Consider the following 25,282-nt stretch of genomic DNA (forward strand, 5'->3'; position numbering starts at 1 on the left):
CACTGAAAGGATGAACTAGCTGATATCCATTTCCTTTTGAATAATAATACACTGAAGTTAATTTGAGAGTGATCTTCACTTGCTCTGTGGGAGGGTACGTGGCCTGGATATGCCAGTATTTACAAGAAACCTGTCTACAGAATATCTTTGGAAAGGTACTGCTGTAGTTAAAAAACAAGACCTGTTCCAGTGATGGTAGCTAATCCCTTTTGTTGACTGTAAAATCATAATTGAAGAAATAGTTGTTTGCTGCTGCCATTAACTGAATCCCACACTGAACATCTCTATGACATCACTGTAATTGGCACCCAGAATGAGAATAGGAAATAGGTGTCATCCAAATACAGGAAAAACAGGAATTGCATCATAGACACTAAAACTGGGTAAACAGCAAGGAAATTCTCACATAGATATCTGAGCTAGCACTGCCACCTAGCCTACTCTCCAGAATTGTAGTGCAGCTCTTCCACATGTTTAGGGAATGCTTTCCTGTTTGTTCAATCATTTTTAAAAGTATAATTACCAGAGTGCTTATGTTTTGCAGTTAATGCTGTCAAGCCTTTTAAACTAATTAGTCTTTTACAGAAAAATTAACTGAAAATTAGCACATCTTTTAATAACATTGCTTTAACTTTAATAGCACTTTGCCTTTCATTTATAATTACTCTGAAATTGTAATTTTCCAAGTAATATCTGCCATTTTTTGTTTGCTACATTTTAATTTTTTTTATTTCTTTTAAGAAGATCCCCTCTTCCAAAACAGTGCATGCAGTTTTTAATATCGTTTTCAAACAAATATTTTAACTTCCTTTGTTTTTTTAATTGGAGGAATTCTGGAGGAATGAATCATGCATATCAAACCTGGGGAATGACTGAGCTAACATCAGTTACATATGCCAATAACAAAAAGGCCTTTGAGACAGAATCAACAGCAAAAAAGAAACAGCAGCATTTTACAGTGTTTGAAAATCTGTTGATTCTTAAAATATTGTCTGAACATTGAAGAGGTTTGGGACACTTTAAGGTAAAAGATGTTGCTTGGTAATCCCCTGAAAAAACTTGCACAGAAAATGGTCTTGTTTTTCAAAATGTCTGTATCACAGTTTAGAACAGCTTATTTTTCTGTATATATGAGACTGTGAGGATTCCTGAGGCCACCAGAACTTTTGAGCATGGGATCTACTGAAAAGCTAATTTTAACTTTTTTCTTCTATTCTGTGCTTTTGTTTATATGAAGAAAAAGCAGAATTTAGTGTTATAGAACAAAAATTAAGACCTAAAGTTCTAGCATAAGGAAATAAATTCTAGGATATTGAATGCTAAATTGTATTAGTCTGGTTCTGGAGATCCTTGCCTCTAGTGGCAACACTCTGACACTGTATCAAGTCTATGGTCTGTGGTATGTATGGCAGGGATGCTAACCCACCAGAACTTCTGTCGTTCTCATAGCTTTAGGGCCAAAAGGAACAACAGAGCAGCTCTGGCTCTCAGGTCAACTGTTCAAACATTTGAAAGTGCTGTGTGTTTATAAAACTGGCTTCCTCGAACACCCAGGATTTTCTGGAATAATTAACAAGACCCAGAAAAGGAAAAAGTACTTATATAAAAAAAAAAATGCTTCTCTTAGCGGTCCTGTGTCATATAACTTTTTTATCTTTGCAGATAACCTTTTAGAAGAACATCCACGTGACCTAAAAGGTGCTCCCAATCCCATGTTTTTTTAATCATGTTCAATTTGGTGATGAGAACGTGCTTTGCTTTTCAGGAACGATGCCACCTTGAACTCACAGCCTATGTACATTCTTTCCCTGGCTTTGCATATCTTATGACAAAACAAATATTAATTATACATATATTAATATGTATATATTGATATACAATTTCAAATTTAAAATATTGAATACTGTCATCTTGTAAGAACTAACAATAAATAGTAGAAAGTAATGATCTTCAGCATTCAGATTTAAATCAGAAAGTGACAACGCATTTTTTTAATCTGAGCTTCATGAGTAGGGTTTAGTCCACTATTTCTATTACATGAAAGAAAACAGGAACACTCATTAATACAGCTGAATTATTATTATTATTATTCAATAACTTAACAATAATTCATTAGTAAATTATTTAAGATATACTTTTAACTCTTATTCTGTATACACACATCTACATGTATATTTCAAATTACCTGTAGGTCAAAAAGAATATTGCATGCATGGCTATTATTCTACTTTCTAATCTTACATGTGTTTTACTACAAAACCCCACTACTGTGAGATGAGATTAATCATTAATGGAACAACAGTTCATGCATTGTACATTTGTGCTGTAGATCATACGAGGAATTTACATTCCAGAAATATCAACACAGGTCATAAGTTGTTTATTTTTCCTATAAAAATAAGAAATAAAACCCCATAGTCACTAAATAGATCACATAATGAACCATCTCCTTGTCTCACAGTGAACTGGCACATGCTTTTACAAAATTCCTGTGCAATTACTTACTGCAGATCTCACTTAGGATTTTTGGGTTCAGTTTGCCAGTGCTGGCTTGAACTTTAGCAGAATAAATAGAAGATAAAACAACTGTAAAACAGAAGAGTCCCTAAAAAGAAGCGTATTCTAGAAAGAAAAGGATATAATATAGTGCGGGTAGATTAGTTAGTGAGAAGCGTTCTCTTCCTTGGGAAGTGGTGAAAGGAGAATACATCCTTCCCATGAGAATAGGAATAGTAAAGGGAAAACATCTCACACACACCCTACACATTCTGAAGGGTCAGGAAGAATTTTACTTTTCCAACTCCTTACTAGGCCTTTGAGGAATAAATGAAAAAAAATAATGCTGCCACCGATCAGCAAAGTGGTGAAAGAAAAGACAGGGTGATGAACTATTTGGATAGAATCCTTGGCTTGTATTCTTGATTTGTATTTTTTTCCAAGTTAGTATTTCCTGCTTTTTTTATCACACTGACTTGCCTGGCTTCAGGCTGCAATGTCTCTGATATATAATATGACCACTTTAGATGTGAAAATGTTTGGAAAAAATACTCGGTTGAAGAAAGGAACTGCAGAAACTGAAGGGCATGTTGTCAAAAACTAAAAGTTGATTAAAAGGTAGCAATAACTAAAACTCTTACGAGGATTACATGATGAATTCCAAGTAAAAATTTCTGAACAGTCATGTTCTACATATTTCTTATTGCCTATTATCTATACAATATACCTTTGCACAAGAAAGAAATGGTATCCACAGCATCTCACTCTTTTTTTGTGGTGGTGCCAGGGGCAATCAGAAGAATTAACCCTACTTTTTCCAAGGTTCTGGAGTGCCCTACTGAGCAATTAATTCAGGGACATTGATTTAGATAATAATGTCAGTAGGTAAAACAGCTCTCAGTATAACAATTTGGGACCTTCATGTTAAATTATTCTTATTTATAATGTGCAAATGTTAAATATTTTATACATAGAGATTTTAATTAGAGAAAGTACAGAGTTTAAGTGTGCTTTCTGAATTTTTCAGTCTGCAAAATAACAGCAAATACATTTTAAAAAAAGTATTTTCTGAGTTCATTGCCAACTTTTAGGATGCAGTAGAAAAAAAAAATTCATTGTAGACTGATATTCATTTGTGGAACATATGAGGCACATGAAATACAGATACATAAACATGAAATAGAATAAAATATAAAATAATAAAGATCCCTGTGAACTTTTCTCAAAAGTGTAAAGATTCATTCTGAATTTAGGTAAAGGACAGACTTGGCTCCTTTAAGGAAATCTGTTTGCTGATTTCTGATACTATGTGGGGTTTACAACAGATGATTCCCAGCACTTTGAAACTTCATTCCACAAGAAGCTCAGAAAACCTATGCTCAGATTTTAAAAAGACTATGTTCTTGCTACATCTAGCAGAGCCTAAGGTCCCTCTGAAAGCAGTGCAGCTCACACAGAGCAAAACTGGTCTGAAAACCGAGCCGATATGAAAGGAGAGGATGAAAAGGAGTATGACTGAGGCATTTGCTTAGAAACTGTACTATGGCTGCAAACCAAAAACCCTAATGCAGACATAACCAAAGGCCACCATCTGTAGTTTCTGGCATGCACTTAAGTTTTGATTCACAAGACAACTCATGTGAAAAAGAGATGATGACCTCTCTTCACACAAGTAGAGTTCACACGATGTATACAATGACTTTTGTATAGTTCTGTCAGTGTCCCCCAGCGCTCATCTCAGAGTGTTCATGGCTACAGGAAATTAAATCCTTAAAACATTGTTGATGCTGTCTGATATGAATAGTGAGCATAGGAACTGACACATGGAATTTGGGTCTGGGTTTCAGAAGGGAGATACAACAGTTTTTAGAGGACATTATCCTTAAAGCTTGACATGAGACTCCCTGCTTTCAAAATTGTGGACTCATGGTAGTCCTAGATATCTCAGCTGTTTTAAGATCTCTTTGTCCAACTAAAAATAACCTAGTTTAGGCTCCAAAATTCTCTTAAGATCAAAGCAAAAAGTGGCTTCTCCTGTCTACCTGTGGAAAAGGGACTACACTTTCATACTCTTAGTAACTCTGGGGGAAGGGAATGAAAAAGGTTTTGTTTGCTTACTGCGCTCATGAGAGAGTCCAGCACACTGACAGCAAATGCAGTTCCACATGCAAAGGGCTGTGTGAGATACAGTTCGGTGTCTGGATCGTCGTCATCATCTTGGTCCAAGAACTGAACATTTGAATCATTTACTGAAAATAATAATAATAAGACCATAAGGTTCTTCTGGGTCACCAGTATGCGACCTTACACATTACACAGTCAGAACGAAAAAGAAACGGCATGTGTCTGGAAACACGGACTTGTGTCTTTGATGTCACTGAAAATGAAATCAAGATGGATGTGAAAATGTGCATTAAAAAATCTGTTGATTATGATCTTGCTCATAAGAGGTGACTCTCTTGCTCTTGACAGGTGACTATCCCTTTCCTGTAAAAGTAGCTTCATGGCACCTGCTGCCTGCACTCAAAATGAGATACATTATGCTCCTTTATATTTTGAAACAGTCTTGGTATTGGTTGGGTTGTGGCTAAGGCTGTATGCATGTACAGTGAAATGTTATCACAAGATATCAAGTCAGAACCCTGTTGTAAAATAAAGGCTGTCCATAAAACCCTGATATAGCCCATAGGTATCTGTTAGATGTGCTGCTGTGATTCTTACTTGAATGGTATTAAAGCACTTCCGTCTCAAAAGATGACAAACTGTCCCTTTAACATGCATCTATCTCAATGAACAATACTCCAGCTATTCTCTTGCAGAACTGCCTTTTGTTCAAATATTTGTCTCCATAACTTCATTTTCTTAGCCACAAAGTCTGTATTAGCTAGTGTGACAAAGAACGCACATCAGGCTGTTTTAATGAAAAAGCCCAAGTAAAGCAATATTTGTCATTTAGACTTTCCTTGGCATATAATTGTCACAAATAAGCTCTCTGTCTCCACCTCATTCAACTAAAAATAGTTGTTTACTTGAGATCAGTGTATCACGTGGATAATATAATTAAATATTTCATTTCCATATTAGCCCTCCACTGGCATGAAAACACAGACCATTTAGCTAAACCATTGAAATATCCTGTAACTTACTAAATTAAAAACTTCAGTTCCCATGCAATGAAGGGAAATAAAAAACTTTTTCAGCATTTGAAACTGCACACATTGACTATATCCCTATTCCCTATGTGATCACCTCTCCTGAGCCAATTCAACAGCAGCTCTCATGTTGGTTTCAAAGCTCACTAACTTCACCAGGTTTTGGCTCTGGAGTACTTAGGTTAGAAAGTCTTCTGTCTACTGCTCTGATCTTCCTTCCTATATAGTTTCATTTTCCATCTATTCCTTTTCTAACCTGTATACACTAGTGTGCTTGTCACACTTAGCTTACAAAACATGAACTATAGATAAGGCCTCACAATAGCTGTCTAAAGGAGATGAGAATTGTTATCCTCCATTTAGAGCACTGTTGAGCCAATACTTGGCCATGATTCAGTCAGGACCTGAGCTAAAGTAGAATTTATAAATTCTACCTTCCCACTCCCTGATGTAACCATGAAAACACATGACACCTCAGTGTCATAAACAGAAAGGTTTTCTGCCCTAGGAGTCAGAAGAATTTAATCCTAGCAAACACCAATATCCACCATACTCCTTTCTTTCTACTGGCTATCAATTTATTCTCCAGATTCTTGAGCAAAATAGTATTTGAAAGCCTGATGTATCATTTCAAATGTACTTTTTCAAAAGCCTGTGCCTTTGTTTAATTTGCTAGTCGAGAGTAGGCACTATTGACAGTAGCATTCTTTTTCCACTTACATCTGGCAGACTAATACCTGACTTTGGCACCAGCTTGCTTGCCGTGCGTGGTCTTAGTTTCCAAGTTACTACAAATCTAATGTGAATTCTGCAGGTGCAGTTTTATCCTCAATGCCTTTATCTTCCTAATGCAAGTTAGCATGCTACGATTTCTGTGAGAGGTCTTGGGGCTGGGAGATGTAGGCTCTAGTGTGTAGCGCTGCGCCATGGGAAATGCTCATCAAACACTGCTCAAAAGGCTAGCACGAGCTCTTGTTAAAGAGAGGGAGCAACGCTGAAGATTGGCTGGTTTTTTACAGCTTCAAAACCTGAGCTGCTGAGAAAAAGCCTACTCCTCAAAATCAACAAACAAATAGCTTAAAGGAAAGTACGATACTGGGGTTTCTTTTCTGATATCTTTTATGCCTTCTCGGACTTCTTGTGAGAACTGCTAAGGCATGTCCACCAAATTGACAACAGGCTGAAATAACAAAAGGAGAAAAAGAAAGAAGGAGAGAAAAGGAGAGAAAAATTGGTGGGGGGCCTGGGGGAGGGAGGGCCTGGGAGGTGGGGACCCAGGCCAAAGAAAATGAATTGGTGAGAAGGTGCTATGAAAACAGCCGGCAGGTCAGACGAGTGTGATCAAAGGTTTACTGATGCTGCGTGAAAAAAAAAAATACTAAAAAAAAATCATTAAGAAAGGCCAGAGAGACAGTCAGTTTCAACCAGAACCACAAATAAAACACATTCAAAGCAGTGCCATGAGGGTAGTAGCCCCTCTGATACAGCCAGATAAATAAAGAAAAAGCTGATGACAGTAACAACAACAACAGAAAATAACACAGTGATGTGAAGGAAAAAGGCACTTCTTACCCAGTTCAGTTATCATTAGAATGTGGGTTCCACTGTTTTTTTCCTGACTGATTGAAACCAAAGGCAGAAGTTTGCCAGGCTTAGCTAATAAGTAAAGTATTTAAGGGGGGAAAGAAAGTACAGAAAGAGAATAAAGTAAGGGAAGAAGACAGGTAAGGCTCTAAAAAATAAAACTGAGAAGGAAAATAAAAGGACAAAGGACCACAAATCAAGTTTGTATTTGCCATGAAAAAACAGGACAGCTTCTGCACTTCACATCACACCACTTGACAACATAAATACCCACAGCTAGCATGGAAATCAGAGCCTGGTTACCTATCATCATCATATTCTCAGGAGTAAAATGTCTCATACTATTATGCAGAATTTGGTTACACATGATTAAACAGTTCTGGACCATGAAGAAATAAACAAATGGCCTCTTACTATTGATTAAATGCATGGGAAATGTCTGTTCATACTTACTGTGTTGTTTTTTTTATTTTCTAACCTTAGCCCAAAGAACCCCACTTCTTTGTTACACTATGTAAAAAGCATCTTATCTGATTAAAGTGTTTATTTAAGAAAACAGAGACAACTCAAAGGAAAGAGAAATATATTTCAGGTATTCAAACAAATTGAAGCAACTGCTACTAATTTTTCTTTAAAGAGAATAATAAAAAACAGTTATCAGAAGAAAAAACATGGCAGTGTAAGATCCAGTACAGGTAATTTTCCTGAGAATGCATAACAAGGGAAGTGGAAAAAAAGTATTGGAATGTACATGAAAGGATGTTAGCTTTTCTTACCTAATTCTGTTATAATAGGGATGTTGGCTCCTGTTGTAATGGAGGGTTGACGTAACAGGCCATGGACTGGACTGTTGTCTGGAGATGATCTATCCATCCCAGGGGGTGTAAAGCCTAAAAGAGAAAAAACAAAACAAAACAAGAACAAAACAAAACAAACAAAAAACCAGAAACAAAACAAAACAAAAACCACATAAAGTTAACACAGGACAGTTAACTATATGAAAAGCAGCCTCATCAACATCAAGGAACTTCCTAGCTCTTTTTTTTTTTCTTTCAGAAAAATAACCCTGGCATTAAGAAAAATAAGAAATACTTAATTTTCAGTGTTTATTTTTTTAAAAACATAATCCTTCAGAAGTATGCAGGTCACTTCTGTTGTAAGATATTTGGTAGCTAATGGACAAGATGAAATTTATTTTGTTATCCTAGGTAGCCTTTAAATCAAAACATACAAAATGGAAAGAGTAATGCTTACTTAAATATCATTTAAAAAAATAGACATTTGCGTTAGAGATGTTTAATTTTTTCCTATTAGTTTTTCAAATAATCTTGAAACAAACCCCTTTCCTCAAACCTCAACTAACAAATTAAAAAGTATTATTTGTAAAAAGTAATACAACGAGGAGGACTGGTTGCTTCCATTAGCAGATTCAGTTTTGATCAACATGCACAATTTAAAATTTTAATTGTTTTCCAGAAGCAGTACAACACACAAAGCGGTTGGATTGTTTGTTTGTTTCATAATTTTCATAATTTGTATTTTTATGAGGATTACCAAAAAAGGAAGACTGAGATGGAAGGGCCCATTCTAACGGGGGGGGGGGGGGGGGGGGGAAATAAAAAAAAAAAAAGAGACAGGATGGAAGGAAAATACAGATTTTCAAACAGCATGCAAGAAGGACGCTTGAAAAGAAACTAGAAACAGTTGTATACCTTTGGGGATGTATAGGAAAGAAAGGTGTGAGAAAACATGAGGAAACATATTGGCAGGTACTCAAAGAGAAAAGAAAGATCTGGAGAGCAGCAAGTTTCACCTCTAAAATGATTGTGTTTTCAGCCTGATTCTCAGCATTTTTAAATGGAGCTCTTGATACTGAGCACTTCAAATTTTTATTTATTTATTAATTAAAAGAAAACAAACAAACAAGCAAACAAACAACAGGCAAACCTTTTGGAATGTGATTTTAAGCACTGAAAAATAGGTGGTTATACCAAAGCCCATGTAACTGTTGGACAGGAAATTTCCATTTGAGACTAATGCACTCCATCTCCCTTGACCACTAAAGCTGCAGAAAGCATGGAAATCTTCATCTAATGTCTTTACTGCAGAAGTAATGGTGAAGCCAGAGTTTGACTTCAGGGTTTCCTTTAGACCAATGTCACGGCAGCATTTTTAAGCAAATATTTGACCACTACGAATAGGATTGAGCCAAGCTCACTTTAAAACACATATTTCTGAGATAGCATTCATTATTTTGCCACATTATGACCAAGTTCTTTGACTTTGCACCTCACATTCAGACACAGAGATTTGATCCTCTGTCATTATTGGTCTAACTTAGTTTTGAATTCTCCATATACTTATTCTAAATTAAACCCACCCAATTTAATTTCTGACTTAACTTACAGAACCATAGAATGGTTTGGGCTGGAAGGGACTGTGAAGATCATCTAGTTCCAACACCCCTGCCATGCACAGTGACACTTTCCACTAGACCAGGTTGCTTGGAGCCCCATCCAGCCTGGTCTTGAACACTTCCAGGGAGGGCGCAACCACAGCTTCTCTGGGGGCAACCTGTTCCAGTGTCTCACCACCCCCACACTACAGAATTTCTTCCTGATAACCAATCTAAATCTACCCTCTTTTAGACTGAAACCATTACCCCTTGTCCTGTCACGATGTGCCCTCATAAAAAGTCCCTCCCCAGCTTTCCTGTAGCCCCCTCAGGTTCTGGAGGGCTTCTGTAAGGTCTCCTCAGAGCCTTCTCTTCCCCAGGCTGAACAACGCCAACTGTCTCAGCCTGTCTTCACAGGAAGAGGTGTTCCAGCCTTCTGATCATCCTCATGGCCCTCCTCTGGACTAGCTCCAACAGCTCCATATCTTCTTATGGTGGGGACTCCAGAGCTGGACACAGTACTCCAGGTGGGGTCTCACGAGAGTGGAGTAGAGGGGCAGAATTCCTTCCCTCGACCTGCTGGCCACGCTTCTTTTGATGAAGCTCAGGATAACTTCCTTATCAATTAATTGCAACTAAATTAAAAGGATTCTATGATATTATCTTCTTTATCTTTCTTCAGTTTTGGGACTAATTTACAAACCAGGAAATCACTAAACTAAACTGTAGTTGTTAATATGTAGTACTAGTTTTATACTGTCTTTCAGAAAGTCATGGCTCTTTTCCAGTAATAATTATCATCACTCTTAAACCATCCCTAAACATGACAAACTATAAGGACCACTAGATCTGAATGTCTCAATTTAATGGGATTTAAATTTTTATTTGATATTCAGTTCATTTCTCCCTATTTTTTGTGTATATCACATATAGAATATATGGGTAATAAAACTAGAATCACTGAGGGTGATTCTTAGTCCTCCAGAACATACCAGAAGGAACGTCCTGACTATCACATAAAAGCTAGATACAACATGAGGATTGTAATGACAGAGTAAATAAAAATTTTGAAAAGTCAGTGAAGAAATTCCTTAGGAGAAAAGAAGAGGATATCTTCAACAGGCCTACAAGATGAAAACATCACCACAGGCAAGCCTACAACAGCAAAGCTATCCTATTTAATATTACCAGCACATAAAAAAATCTTTAGAAAGCAGATTTCTTAGAGACAATGTTAACAGTTGGTCATTTAATACAACTCATTGTGCTGAAACTAATTCAATAAGACTGTCATGGTGACAGTGAGTTACATTCCCAACTGTTGTGGGTTTGTAGATGTGTCCTGGTGCCTGGCACTGTGAACGATAGCTGTATTGGCTCTTTGAATGCTTACTTCTGTGTGGCAGAGCCCAGGATTTCTCAGACTCACAAAATGAGTCTAATATAGCTCCTTCAGGCACCACCTCATGACTTAGAGGCAACCTTGACACTTTCTCACCACAGCAGGAATATCAAAGTGGGACTTCAAATGGAGGGAATCCTATCTGAGGACAGGTGGGTATTAGTGTGACACCTCCTTCTTCAACAGGCTCCAGTGTTTAAGCTTTGCATTCTGTTATGCTACGGAAAGGCAAGATACAGCTTTTATCACACTACAGTAAAAAAAGCTCAAGGAGCTGTAGACTCCTTGAGCAGTTAAAGTGGCAGGCCCAGTTGGGTCCTCTGCAGAATTAAAAGTCAGAATGGCAACAGCAAAACTTTTTACAGTTACTTTTCTGAGAGCAAAGAAAACTAATCTTGTTCCCATACAGTCCCTAAAACGTCTTTCAGTGAATCAGGCTCTTCAGATGCTAAGAGCACATCAGTATTTCCCTATGTGCTAAAAGCAAGTTGAAGAAAGTTGGCATAACTCTGTCGACATGTGTAAGTCTTCCTTGCTTTCCCTGTACTGCAATGTACATATACACATGCACACTCTCCATCAAAAGCTATTTGAAGCCACCTCTCTAACCCTTCAAATATCTGTCTTCCTAGAATGGTGTTAGGAGATTGACGTAAATGTGTCATTTCTGTTAGACACAGACTGTCAGGAGCTCTGTAATTGCACACTGCTCACATATCACATAGTGTATTCAGTCTGAAATGCAGCAAGCATGTTAAAGGGACTTTGTTTTCTCCTTGAATGAAAATTAGACTCATGCGTTAATATTTTTCATTCTATGCTCTTAGATGATGTGAGAAATATCTGGTATATCAATTTAATTCCTTGTCTATGAGGCACTTATAAAAAGTCCAGTTTTAAAAAATTAAAAAATCTTGGAATACTTTTATGAAAGGAAAATTGTGAGTACTTGGGAATTTTGGGTGTGTATATTTGGAATCACAAGGTGTTGTATACCTTCAGGCCACATTCCTGCTCCCAAGTCACAACATAAATTCTACAGATAGGTCCTCCATTTTTTCCTCCAGAATAGAAGGGGGGGGGAAGTGCAGGAAAACTAACCTGCTTTATCAGAACTTTCATTTAAAGGCATGAAAAACTACAAGTGACAGCTGTGCAGATTCAGTGAATGTGACATTTCTGAATTTCTTCAACTTGACAAGTAAACACCTTAAATCGGTAATGCTATATGCATAATACATGACCTGTATTTTGACATCCATCATCAAATGCTGACTTGAGAAAATAGAGGTTTGTACGTCAAGGAATAGCACCCATAAAGCAGGGAGAAATTCAGGTCACAAGGTATTAGAAAAACTATTTCATTACAGCAGCTGAAACAAGCTAAGGCATCAGATTTAAGATCCATTTTCAGCTGTGAAAAGATTCAATTCCTTTGCACAGAGCATTCATTTAGAAATGATATGCTTTCCTCACAGCCTCTTTTAATTTTCCTTTTCATACCATTTTCTCCTTCAGTCGCCAAACCTTGTTCCATTAACACTCATAAAAATCCTAAAACAGGGCTGGTAGTTGTGCTCTTCTTATAACCACAGCATCTCCTTGTTCAACAAACAACTGAGGAAGCTGTGGTTAAAACTGTTTAACAGGATCAACATATAGAGTAAAACTTCCATGGTCTGTGCCAGCCTGACCTCAGTCCTTGTGTAAGGAAATGTAGTGACAGTGGGGGGCTCCTGGAGGAGGGAAGTTTCTTTGCCAACAATTAGGAGGTAAGGTGCAGCACAATCCTATTGGTTCCTGCATCCGGTACTAAATTGGTGAACTAGGTGAGTGATGCCTTTGCATCACTTTGGTTTTGGGGTTTTTGTTTCATTTTGTTTTGGGATTTTTCCATCTTATTAAATTGTCTTTACTCATGTTTTTTTTCCCTCACTTTTGTCCTTCTGCTTCTCTTCCCCAGGGAAGTGAGCAAGAGGACAGGGCCTGAGTCACCAGCCAGGTTGATCCACTTGGTAGACCTAAGGGCTGTGATCTTGTCACTAAAGTGCCTTGTAAATAGCGCCCTTTAAACAATGCTATACTTGCTTGGGTAACGTATGTGCTAATGTCATCAAAAACTTAATTTTAAAAGCATGCATACTGTTAACAAGCTCTGGCTTATCTAAGAAGCATGAAACGACAATCATATTTGGTGCATATATGAATAACACACAGATGGTCAACTGCGAAACATGCCCTTGACAAGATATCATGCAGGAATATGGGTCAAGGATTTTCATTAAGCAGACTGAGACAAAAATAAATAACCCTCTTACAAAAGGACCTCACAGCTATATCCCTTTGCTACTGTTTGCTGACAATGTCCATTAATATTCCAGTGAATTCAATTGAATGAGAGACTATACCTGTTAGTCTCCAAAGTACAGCCACTTGGGTATACCTGCAAAGTTCAGCAGCAGTCATGCAGCTAAAGAGCTGCTGACATTCATGGGAATCTGTTAAAGCCATTCAATTTAGAAACAATTCTAGCTTCAATGTCCCATGTGGTCTGAGACAGAGAGTTTTACTTTGGCCTCAGAACCTGCAAATCCTAAATTCTGGTTTCAAATCTGACTTTTACTGTATTTTGTGCCTGAAGATCTAATAATCTCTTGGAGCTCTGGAAAAGGAAAGGAACACAGGAGAGCAGATGTGACTCTGTAGGCTCCCAGCTCTCTCAGCCACTGCAGCATCTTCAGAGATGCTCTAGGCCCAAGCATAGGCCAACCTAAATCTACAGAGAGTGGAGGATGATGAAGGATATCTTTCTCAATTGTAATAATCCCTCCAATCCTTTGGGACTGGAACAACCCCTGGAGCACTGAATGCTGAGAAACACTGTTACAGAGAACAAGCTGCCCTTTTCCTCCCAAGTAAGCCCTCTTCTCTAGAGCCTGTTCATTTCCATACTGTTGAATTACAGAAACCTATAGTGAAAATGTCCAAATGAAAGCTCTAATGAAAGTAGAGGGCAGTGGGTTGAATGTTAATTTCCACTCCTCAAAGTGTGAGAATCATTCCTGGGTGGGTTAGCAGTCCCATGTGCTGAAAATGTAAAGAATTTATAGGTCTACAGGTTCTTGCACTGGTCTAGTGAGACAGGAATAGACTGTATAAACAAAAACCAGAAGGATTTGAGTTTCATCATCTTGAGGTCTAGCATTAAATGATGCCACTTTGTTTTCATTTTCCCTTGTGAAGAGCATAATATGTGAGAAACAGTGCTATATTTTAAGCATACAGAATCATATTTTTAAGCATCCAGGGTTTATTGACAGGTACTTAGACAAATCTTTTCCCAGTTTAAGCCTCATTTGCTATAAAAAAAAAACCCACAAAAAATCAAGATAAAGCCCTGAAACTGCCTGATTTGTTCACAAAATCTGAGGTAATACACCAAACCACAACTCTGCCAAGGTTCCCTGTAAGCTTACACAGCCCAAGCCTATTAAAAAAAAAAAAAAGAAAAAAAGCGCCTTTCTTTACTAAAGCTTTGCAGAGCATAGGATTCCTATTCTTTTCTTGTTGTTTTCCTCACTTAAAGTGAGATAGTGCACTTACTATCTATAGCACTTCAATCATGTCTGCTAGAATGGAAACTTTATTTCTGCATACAGCAAATATTCCTAGACAGTATTCTTCTAACAAGAACTTCTTGCTCTCAGTGGATTCAAGCACAATTTTACTGAATTTATTTTTATGTTTGATAAAAGGAAAACAAAAAGAAATTTCCTTTTTTTGAGTCTTCATCTGTATTTTTTCAGTGCTATAGCAATTTTGTAAAGCTCTAAGCAAGTTTTGTCTAGGTTACTGATTTCTTTGGCCTGACATGCCCTATTTGCTGAGGTTTTTTTCAGCCAATAACACCAAGGTTGAACTAGAACTCCTTTTATGCAATGCAACGATCTTGTTTTATACACATCTGTCTTGGGAATATAAAATGCACACCAGGAGTACATCAGTGAGTTCTTATTCAGTCTCTAGTGCATAAGCAAACAATTCTCAAAGTGTGAAACTTAGAAAAATAATTTCTTATTTTTCAAAGCACTGTATGGCACAGGGAAATGTAAATCACAAAAACCCATGCAGGCCATGAAGACAGGTATAATAGTTACAGCCAAGCAAACCAGGATAATCACTTGGGGCTTCTAGGCTATCAAGAAGGGAAATTAAATATTAAACTGAGTCACTCTGCAGGTTCTCCATTGTGCAACAGAAAAAGGAACCAGCCATCAGGAGCTTATTGCCTGAGAGTTAGCACCACCTTGTAGCTGTCTTTAAGCACCTGTTTTTCTAAGCCATGGCCAGAAACAGAGGAATGACTTGGTAATTCCCTAAGGGACAACACCTTGGAGAACATTCAGTAAAATACAAAGGACTTCTGGATTGCAGAGTACAATGGTTTCCAAACTACTTCACATGTACCCTGTTGCTTGAGATGTATTCACATTAATTTTATGCAATGTTTTTGCAGATAACTGGTCAGAGAAGATTTTAACCCTTTGTAATATACCATGTGCTTTGGATTTGTTAATTTCTTGTTTTGTTTTGTAATTGTAATGGCAACTTTGGCTTTCTAAACACTTCCCACCCCCCCTTTCTCTATTGTCATTAACCTGCTTTCCCAAAGCCTCCTCCTGTTGGGAAAGAATTTAGTTCTCTCATATTGTTTTTCTAGTGAAAATGTGTCTATCTCTTGGTGGCAATTGACCATCCTTTCTGCTAGATTGTACCTCTAGGTATAGCACCTATTCCTAATACTACTGTCCACTTCCCACATTTTTTTCTTTGCTTTTTCTTATTTTGCTTGGAAAGAACCATTAGAACTATATAAATATTTGGAAAAAGAGAGAAGAAATAGTAATGTGTTCATTCAACAGCTGGTGGATCAGCAGCTATCCAAAACACTCCACTTTGGATGAAATACACTTAAATTCATAAAAATATCAGAAATTATAATTCCTGTGTTTTTTATATGCCTTCATTACAAATGTGATTTCTGAATTGTCCCTATTCTCCATTTACTATTTAATAGCTTTCTATACTATGTGCTTCTATAGGGCACAAAGTTGGTAGCATCTAAGTGTAGCAGAGGTTTGCAACTTAAAGAAGTTAATAAAAATTGTGCCAAATTCTATTCAGCTTAATTATTGATCAACCTTGCATATTTAGACCTCAGACAAAAAAAAATAAATATGCTGAATACAACTTATCAAATAAATTAAGCTACATTACCTAGTTCACAGAGACAGGTGTTCAATAACTACAAATAAAATGGAAAGCTCACCATTAAAAATGATGCATAGACATGTTAGGTGAGACTTTACATTATATCCTACATTCTATCAAATAAAGTAAATTTTTCCTTAGTGAAAATGGAAGAGCAAAGCCAGATGTCATAGAAAGTGATCAACAAACTTATTTTGATAAATAAAAGTAACAATGCTGTCCAACACATGATTGGCAACTCCTGAAACATAAATTAAACAAATTTCCCATTGCTGCTTATGGAAAAATTATGCAGATTAGAATTTGATTAGGTTTATATCATGAGACTCAATTTGGACTTTTAATCTATTAAGTTCCAATAAATGAGGCATTTGAATAGCTCCCCTGAGCAGCAACCGTAATAACCACAGCAGTCATGTTTTGCAATATATATTCCAGCAATTTCTTTAGCAGATGATTCTACATCTTTAAGTACAATTACTTTGTAACTTCTACAAAAATTTCAGGTGTATGCAGTGAGGAAATGGATCCATACAAAAATGCTTAAACAGACATTTTGCAATAATCAACATCTGTCACTCTGTTCTAGCAATATTGTTTTTCCATCAACTTGGACTTACTTACGGTTGACTTCATGGGCTGTGTGGGCTGAATGGTGCCAGCAGACTTGTAAATTACTCAAGCTGGAACTGAGCTGGAAACCTAAGGTAAAATGTCATTAAGTTCTCTATAGGCTGGGTCAAAGCTAAAATCCTACATTCAAGGTTGTCTTGGGGGTCTAATATTTAACTGTGAAGGCTCAGGCCTCTTTTTATCAAAGAAATCTGAACTGGATTCCCAAAGCTGAGCTCTGAGACAGGTTGGATTCAGATCAAGACCACCTCTAATTTATCTGGCAGGTATGCTCGATAGGCCTGCTGTAAATTTCCTACAGTCTAATCTATTTGCAAGTATCCAAAAGCTCTTCTCCCATTTTACTACACATTGTAAAAAAGCAACTCTTGGCAAAACCTGCCTGACTACAGAGCATATTGTGCCCATGTGCAAGCCTGACAGTTTTCACCAAATCCTGCTACAGTTTTTTAGTGGGCAGGCTGCCATAAAAGCCCACAGTCAAATGAGAGTATGCAGCTGATTCCCAAAGATTAAACCTGTAGTTTAAAAAATTCACAGCTTGATTAAAATGATTCAAGTAAAGGAATGTGGATATTGTGCTCATGTGTGATTTTTTAAAAAGAAGCTTAACAGAGAATGTCCTTCTGGTATTCATGCCTTCAGCATTCCACTACAAAGGTTCTCTACAAGCCAAATTTTACCAGAATTCCAAACTGAACACCATATATAGAGGGGAAAAAATCCAACTTTGTTACTCAAATACTGCCTTCTGTAATACATACGTCAGAGTAGCATGTCTGTTAAATACATTAGTATTTATGATGTGTGGAAACAAGTAGCAAGTTGTTTTGTACTATGCTAGTCTGTGTAACACTAACTTAATCAATGAAAAGCACAACTAATCCTTTGCACCCAGGCGCAGTTACCACTGTGGGGAATATTAATTGCCTAAGGAGTATTTTTATACTTCAAACAAAACCCTCCTGATCCCAAAAACGCAGCTTACTACATCCCTGCTGCAGTTTAATCTGAACCTTGCCAGTAAAATACACTGCCCAATTTGAAGTATCATTCCATCAACATGATTATTTGCACTTCAGAATTATCGTTACTACTGGCCAGTATGAAAATCATCCCTGTTGTGCACGATAAAGTAACAAGAAACGTTAAGTACCTCCAGAAAGTACTTCCATTAAAAGAAATATCAACCTTCTGATACCGAAGTTCACAGGAATGGCTAATACATCAAACAAGCCTTACACTCTCTTCTGCTCAGTATATTATCCCTGGTTTATGTCACATATGCCACATTCTATTCCAGTTTCAATACAGGTCTACCAAATACTAAATTTGTCTAATTCATTGCAGTTACTCTTGACTCTGACCGGAAATAAACAGAAAATTAAGATTTCCTTTTCTTTCTACTTTTCTGCTTCTTCCTTTTTCACATTTAAAAACAAGCAAACAAAGAGGCAAAAAAACTAAACAGAAATTACACAGTTACAGAATCAGGAAGAATCCGAAGTAGCTCTCTAATTGCATATTCTTAAGTGATGTACAAGTAGCAATATATTAGATACTAAGCATTATATTGATTATTTACTGTCATTAATGCATCTAAATACTACTGTTGGATTTAAAAATGGCATAACCTCTATAAACACTTAAGCAATACATTAACTTTCCTATTCATTGTTATTATTTACTGGAGAGTTAACTGGGTTGATAAAAAATAAAATCTTTACTTCATTTGAATTTCATTAGTACCACTATCAGTGGAAATAGCTGTCCTTTCAACTAGGGGTTTTCAGTATTTCTGAGAGTCTTTACTCTATTTTTTGTTATTTGACAGGACTCTAAAAATAAATATTCAAGTTGCAATGTGGATTTTTGTAGTTAGTCAGGTAGATTAAGAATCTGTGGTTTTGGGCAGGGCCAATTTTAGGTCTCACACGAGGCTCATCAACACCTAATAACGAAATTTAAAAGCAAAAAGCCTTCAGTTTTCATTACTTTTTTTAGTAGAATTGCTGCATGTGCTAGACAATACAAGTAAACAAGAAGAGCTGAGAATGAACATGTTATTTTACATGCCACATCTGGTTAAAATGTAGTAAATCAGACTGCAAATTTGTGTTTAAAAAGTCCATTACTGTCATACTTCAAGGAATCCTTTTCCAAGATTTTGTGGCCAAATCCTCTTTTCATTAACTGTAAAGAAGTTCTGGTAGCAAGGGGCAGGCAATGAAATCAATTAGGATAAAAGGCAGTATCTGAGATTTACCACATTTCATTTACCCACACACTGGAAAAAGAAAGGTTGCTAAATTTGAGTTGCATGGAAAAATATTTTTTATATTTTCTTATTAGAAAGAGTTCACCAAAATGTTATTTTAAGAAGCTTGTCAAACACTGATTATAAGCCAGAACATATTAGATTAATCAATTCAATAGGGAAATCTTTAGATAGGTGAACTTTTTAATGAAAGTTTGAAGTTACCATTCTAGAAAATACCTTCTTCATACATTAACAGTTTGAATATGAACAAGTCACAAATTATTTACTATTTACAACAGATAGAGTTTCTAAAATAGACAGCTTAATATTAAAAAAAAAAAGGTTCAAGTACCTTTTCTGAATTTTATTTTGGTTATGGCATAAGCTGTTTTTGAGCAAGCTAATGTGACTAATGGAACGTTTGTTCTTAAGAATACGTCATATATTTGTAGTTTTATTAATCCAATTCATCTGTCTTCAAACAAAACAAGAAACAATTCTCCTGAAGTTTTCTCAGCACCCACATGACACTACCTGATTTCAGTGAAATTTCACCCTTTTTTTAGAGGAGAAGTTCTTTCAAAGATGTCTAGCTGTCTTTGCCCTCACTTGGAGACAAGCAGACTGACATGAATTTAGCAGAAACAGGAAATTCTATGAAGATATCCAATCACATTATGATCCTGCCAATCCATGATCGTGATATGCCTATCCTGCCTCAAGTCAATATGGAAGGTCCAATCTCATTTATACAGTTCTAGGCTCTAAAGAAAGTTTGTAAATGATCAGGTATTCCCATGACATTACAGATACTTAACACAATCTTAATCTTGCATCCAAATAAATCTGTATAATAATTCTCAGTAACCACAATCTTACCAGCATCTGTTTCATCAGGAACAAAGTTCACCCTTCTTCCTTCAATAAAAATTCATACCATGTCACTTGTAAAACAAACAGATTTCGTTTTTCAGGTTTGATTGGTTCAGATGTTAAAAAAAAAAACCTACAAAAATACATGCTTATGGGCACAGCGGTATTGATTCTCAAATGAAGGCAGTGCTCCAGTTCAGCCTGTAGATGCTGAAAGGTTTGGAAGATTCTTGATAAACTTTTTAGACACTGCCTATTATGGAAAGTCTGGGCTGCCTCAAATGCAGCCCTGTCATACTTAAAAACCAACAGGTCTGTCTTGATAAAAGATTGCCAACTACTTCAGTTTTACACTAAAGCTGTCAAAGTTCTGCAACTCACTAGCAGGTGTTAAATTCTGCTGTTCTGTAATAGATATCAGAGACTAGGTAGGACTTAACCAGAAAGAACAAAGAACTAAAATCTAGCTTTCTCCTGTAATGCTATTAGACTGGTAGAATCTGCTTGATTTTGATGCTTTGTATCTCTTCCACACTAACAGAGACATTGATCTCTGAATTAATGTTTGTCCTTTAAAAAAAACCAAACAACTACCTTTATGCATATAAATAACCATTTATTAAACAAACAATATGTACTGCAGCAAAGAAAGATACTAGAATTATGCTCAGGAGGCTGCCTGCTATGGCATATAACTTTCAAACTATCTTGTAATCCAGTAATACATTATCTATATGTTCCATTTTCTTGACGTTATCTTCATAATCAAGATGCTATCACAAGTATCGTGGGCATTGGAACTATTTTTAATTTTCATTTAAAGAGCAATTAAAGAAAGACAATGGATACACAAGATAATAAAGTAAGTGATTAGCAGCATGCAAATGACATAGGCTTAATGATAATACCCTGTTTTATTCTCCAAAGGGCCTGACAAGAGCAACACTTCCTACATGTGGTTGTGCAGCTAATGTGCCTCAGACTACAATTACAACATTGCTGACACCATTAGCCACTGAAACAACATCAGTTCATGAAATCCTTGTTGTCTCATTAAAAAGCAAAGGGTCAGGTAATTTATCAGCATTGCGCGTCTACTTTTGTGGTGGGTAATTAGCAAGCATTACCCAGCATGGACTTCTACTGGGAAATAGTGAAACTGAAATTAAAAAAATATTTTTTTTATTCAATGGGAATTTGAAAGATAAAAAATCATAACTTCAACATAGCTTTATATTAAAGGGGGCATGAAATACCGACCTTTCACATTAAACTTCAAATTTTAAAAAAATGTACTCATGTATAGTTGAAACTAGATATACATCTTCTGCAATTCACTTAAAAAATATGGAGACAGAGAAGCAAAACATCTTACAGTTTCTCAAAGACTTAAAAACTGTATGATTTCTTCAAAAAGGCTTTTTTTTAAAGTTAAAACTCATAGATTGTTGTAGTACATTCTAATATCCATGCTCCTGCTTTTCTTGCTAATTGAAGTCCCACATCATAATTTACAGCAACCTTGATAACATTCACTATTGGCTCACACCTTGTCAGGGAGCACAATGGTCTCTTATTACTTAAATGGAAGTTTTGGAACATAAAACACATTCCAATAAAAGTGAACAGAAAATTATGAATTCATTAAACTACTTTGGTATCTTGTGCTATATATAATATTTATATTCCAACTACTGTAAAATATGCTTTAATATCTTTAGGCAACTATAAGGACTTAAATATTTATAAAATGGCTAAAGATAAAGTATAGCTCTCTTATTCCTTCATACAGATGATGTAAGGCATGCAATCAAAGACAATAACACTTTCATCCCATTTGTCATCTTAAAGGAGGCTTTCAACTTCAGATCCCTTGTGTGCAATCTACATAAGAGTTGTTGCCTACATAGGCAACTCCAGAGGAGTTTGCTCCTTAAAAACTACCAGGAGTGCTATACTTCACATAAAACAGGGTTTTCTGAAAATGGAGACAAAACTATAAATTTGCAGGCAAAACAGCTCCAAGTGGGGCTTCAAAATACTGCTGTATTTATCTCTGGGACATCTGGGAACAGGAAGCATTTTGATTTAATATTTCATAACATAGAGGCAATTGCTTCCTTGCCTGGTGTATAATTAATGCTCATAAAAAGAGCGTTGTTTTTTTTTTTATTCTTCAGCATCAGAAATGCAAAAAATAGTACACCTTAATAATAGGGGGTTTGCTTTCAAGATGTTGAACAGCAAATAATAATAGAATCACCATGAATTTATAACAGTCTTGAGATGGTTAAACATATTTAAAGTGTGAAATCACATGCTTGATGTAGTGTACTATCAACCTCCTTTGCCTAGTTTTATCTTTCTCTGGATGAAGCAGAAGGTGTCTTGAAAGCAGAGAAGGAAGAGGCAATTGTGAAAGCTTGAAAGTATTTGGGCTAGGACCTTACAGCATTTCTCAAATGCAGGGATATTGTGTCAAATAAACATGTCTTTCCAGCCATTCCCCAACACGTTTTTAGTTTATAAGCTACAGAATTGAAAACCTCATTTCTTAGTAGTTTTTCTCTCTTCCTAAGAAAGCTTTGAGAGAGACAGGAAACTGTTCTCTGCACATCCAAATGCCAGTAGCTAATGTTATCATCTGGCTGCAAGGAAAGTACAGGAAATGCAAATGGTGCTGGGTGTGAACTTTCCTGTCAAGGGTCTCTTGTGAAGGCTGGAAGGACAGCAAGGTCCTAAAAGAGATGGCTTCTATAGCGTAGGAAACAAAGTGAACAGCCTCTCTCCTATTCAGCCTCTTAAGTGTATTTAAGTCCAAATCTTGCAAAGACTTGCACATAATCTAACTTTACACAGGTGGATAGTTTCATTGAAGTCAGAGAGATTTATTAACCTGTATAACATTGAGCACATAACTTAGGTTTTGGAACAAGCAAGGCATCAGATTGTAAACTTGCCAGGGCAAAGGCCGTATTTTATTCTTGTATATATCAGGACTATGACAACAAGCCCTTAATCCCATCTAGAGCTCTAGTGTGCTACCATAAAATAAATAACAGCTATCAGCTGCTCCATCTGGTTCAGCAGGATAAGAAATTAGGTGCATGCTACAAAAAGGTAATACTGAGTTATTTATCACAGTGACCTAATCTTCAAAAATGAGATTTTTCGTGAGCAAATGGTGATGTGGGACATGTGCTGGGAAGTTAGGATACCCTTATCTCATTTTTCAGCCATTAACTCATTACCTAGGATGGTCAGCCTTTGTTTTGAAAAGTAGTAATGAATCCGAAATATAACAAACATTTCAAAATTCAATTAGTTAAACAATCGACCAAGCAGAAAATGCTGTTAAATAGATTATTATTTTTCTCATTTGCAACTGATGCTAGCAAAAATACAAGAAGCATTCAGAAACACACATTAAAACCATCCTTAATCAGGTGTAACCCCTACACTAAACTATTAATCCTAACAAACCAATAACCCTGATGTCAACACAAAGTACTTGCCAGTTTTACAAATGTGACTGGTAGAATTGTTATAGCCTAGGAGAAAATGTTTCAAAACATCTAGGTGATTTAGCAAATGATGAACTATATTTAAGCATAACAAGCATTCTTGCCACGTAAATTACATTGATTTGCAAAGACACCGAGGAATCTAAGTGTTTAAAATATTAGTGTCGTAGTTCATTTTGACACTCAAAAAAATTACCGCGAATCTTTCACTTTTTGCCAGCAGTATTAATTTTTTTATTTTTAATATTATATCTACATTTAATATTCTACATTTAGTTATATGCATTCATAAGGAGGCTAAGTAACTCCTTAAACTTAAATTTTTTCTGGCTTAAGTAGAGTTTGATTTTCTGTATTTAAAACCAAAGCTTTTTATTTCTACATTTTCATATAATACAAAAAGTTGAACAAAGGAAACAATGGTGGAGTTGCCACAGAATACTGACTTCCATAGTACCCTAAAAAGGGACTTAATCTCTGATTATCAAACCCTATATTCTGAAATCTTCACTTGAAAACTTGATCTTAAAACTATAAATTAAGAGAAATAGGATTCAACGTTCACAGAAAACCCATCCTCCTTCAGGAATAAAACTATTGTTTTGAACTTCTAAATGGACATCTCTAACACCACTACAAGACAGTTGCTTCTGAAAGTGACACAAAGCTTTTGTTAACCAAGCATTTCAGGCAGCATTTATCCTCTCCCTTTGTTTAAGAATTTTCTCTCATTTCCAGTCCTGATAATACTATTGTTCTCTCTCTTTCGCAAACATTTCAGAGATAAAAAAATCAAGAATTATTGATAGATAGAGGTGAAAAAGAATGTATTACCTGCAAACACAATGGAATGTAGATCTCAAATTAATTTTATTAGGATATTTCTTGCAGCAGATAGAGAGACTAAGTCCATACAAAATTGCAATAATTTAAGAATTTATAAACAGATTATGAAATAAATCTAATGAAACTCAGTGGTTGTTTTTGTCCTTTCAATTGAAACTTAAGCCAGCTCCAACAAATAATTATAACAAAACCACAAGTGATTTTTAAAGGAACTGGATCAAAGGAACCAGAATTTGCACAAGATTATCTCAACTTGTCTAACCTGTTAAACTTGAAAATCAAGTGCGTAAAATGATGACTACGTTTTCTTCATTTTATAGGATTTTCCCCAGAAGAATCCTGCCATGATGGATGAGGTATAGTACCCAAGAGTTACTCCCTCAATTTTTTTCTCATTATTACTTCATGTTGGAGGATCAATTACAAGAACTGTAAATAGAAGCCTTAAGAAGATCTCTCATGCGTTAAAACAGTGTTCCCAAGGAAAATTCTCATACGTTGAAGTAATTCAGAAAAGAGCTGCAAATGTTACTATGCTGAAATACATCTACCCTGCTGTATTGTGATCTGTCTTGTAATGTCCATAGAAAAAATGTACTTTCTGTACTTTAGACCTGCTTGGAGCCATAAGATCACTTTTCTTTATTGTTTAATAAATGTTTTTTAATGAAATGTACTGCTCTTATTATATAGGACTCAAAATAAGATCTAAATCACAATTCAATAAAAGAAAACGATTGAGTTGGATATCTAAAGTTACTACCCAGAGGCTGAGTACAGTATTTATAAATCTCTAAACTGTTAAGTATAATTGTCTTTCTCTTTCTTGGGAAGAAAGCCAAATAG

General features: G+C 36.1%; 1 protein-coding gene across 30 annotated transcripts in view; it reads right to left on the minus strand.

The window, feature by feature from the left end:
* The window catches only part of KCNMA1 (potassium calcium-activated channel subfamily M alpha 1), a 452,424-nt gene that overhangs the window by 15,038 nt on the left and 412,104 nt on the right, over window positions 1-25,282 (minus strand). For 18 of the 30 annotated variants that reach the window (XM_051619774.1, XM_051619783.1, XM_051619775.1 and 15 more), the window contains 2 exons: window positions 8,009-8,122; window positions 4,615-4,745 (listed from right to left, as the gene is read on the minus strand). In XM_051619774.1, coding sequence (XP_051475734.1) covers window positions 4,615-4,745; window positions 8,009-8,122 — 245 coding nt within the window. Of the gene's footprint in view, window positions 1-4,614; window positions 4,746-7,220; window positions 7,305-8,008; window positions 8,123-25,282 lie in introns of all 30 variants that reach the window. The other 12 variants (XM_051619765.1, XM_051619764.1, XM_051619755.1 and 9 more) reach the window with 1 other exon arrangement.

The sequence above is a fragment of the Apus apus genome, chromosome 4, assembly GCF_020740795.1.
Source record: "Apus apus isolate bApuApu2 chromosome 4, bApuApu2.pri.cur, whole genome shotgun sequence".
Taxonomy (NCBI): domain Eukaryota; kingdom Metazoa; phylum Chordata; class Aves; order Apodiformes; family Apodidae; genus Apus; species Apus apus.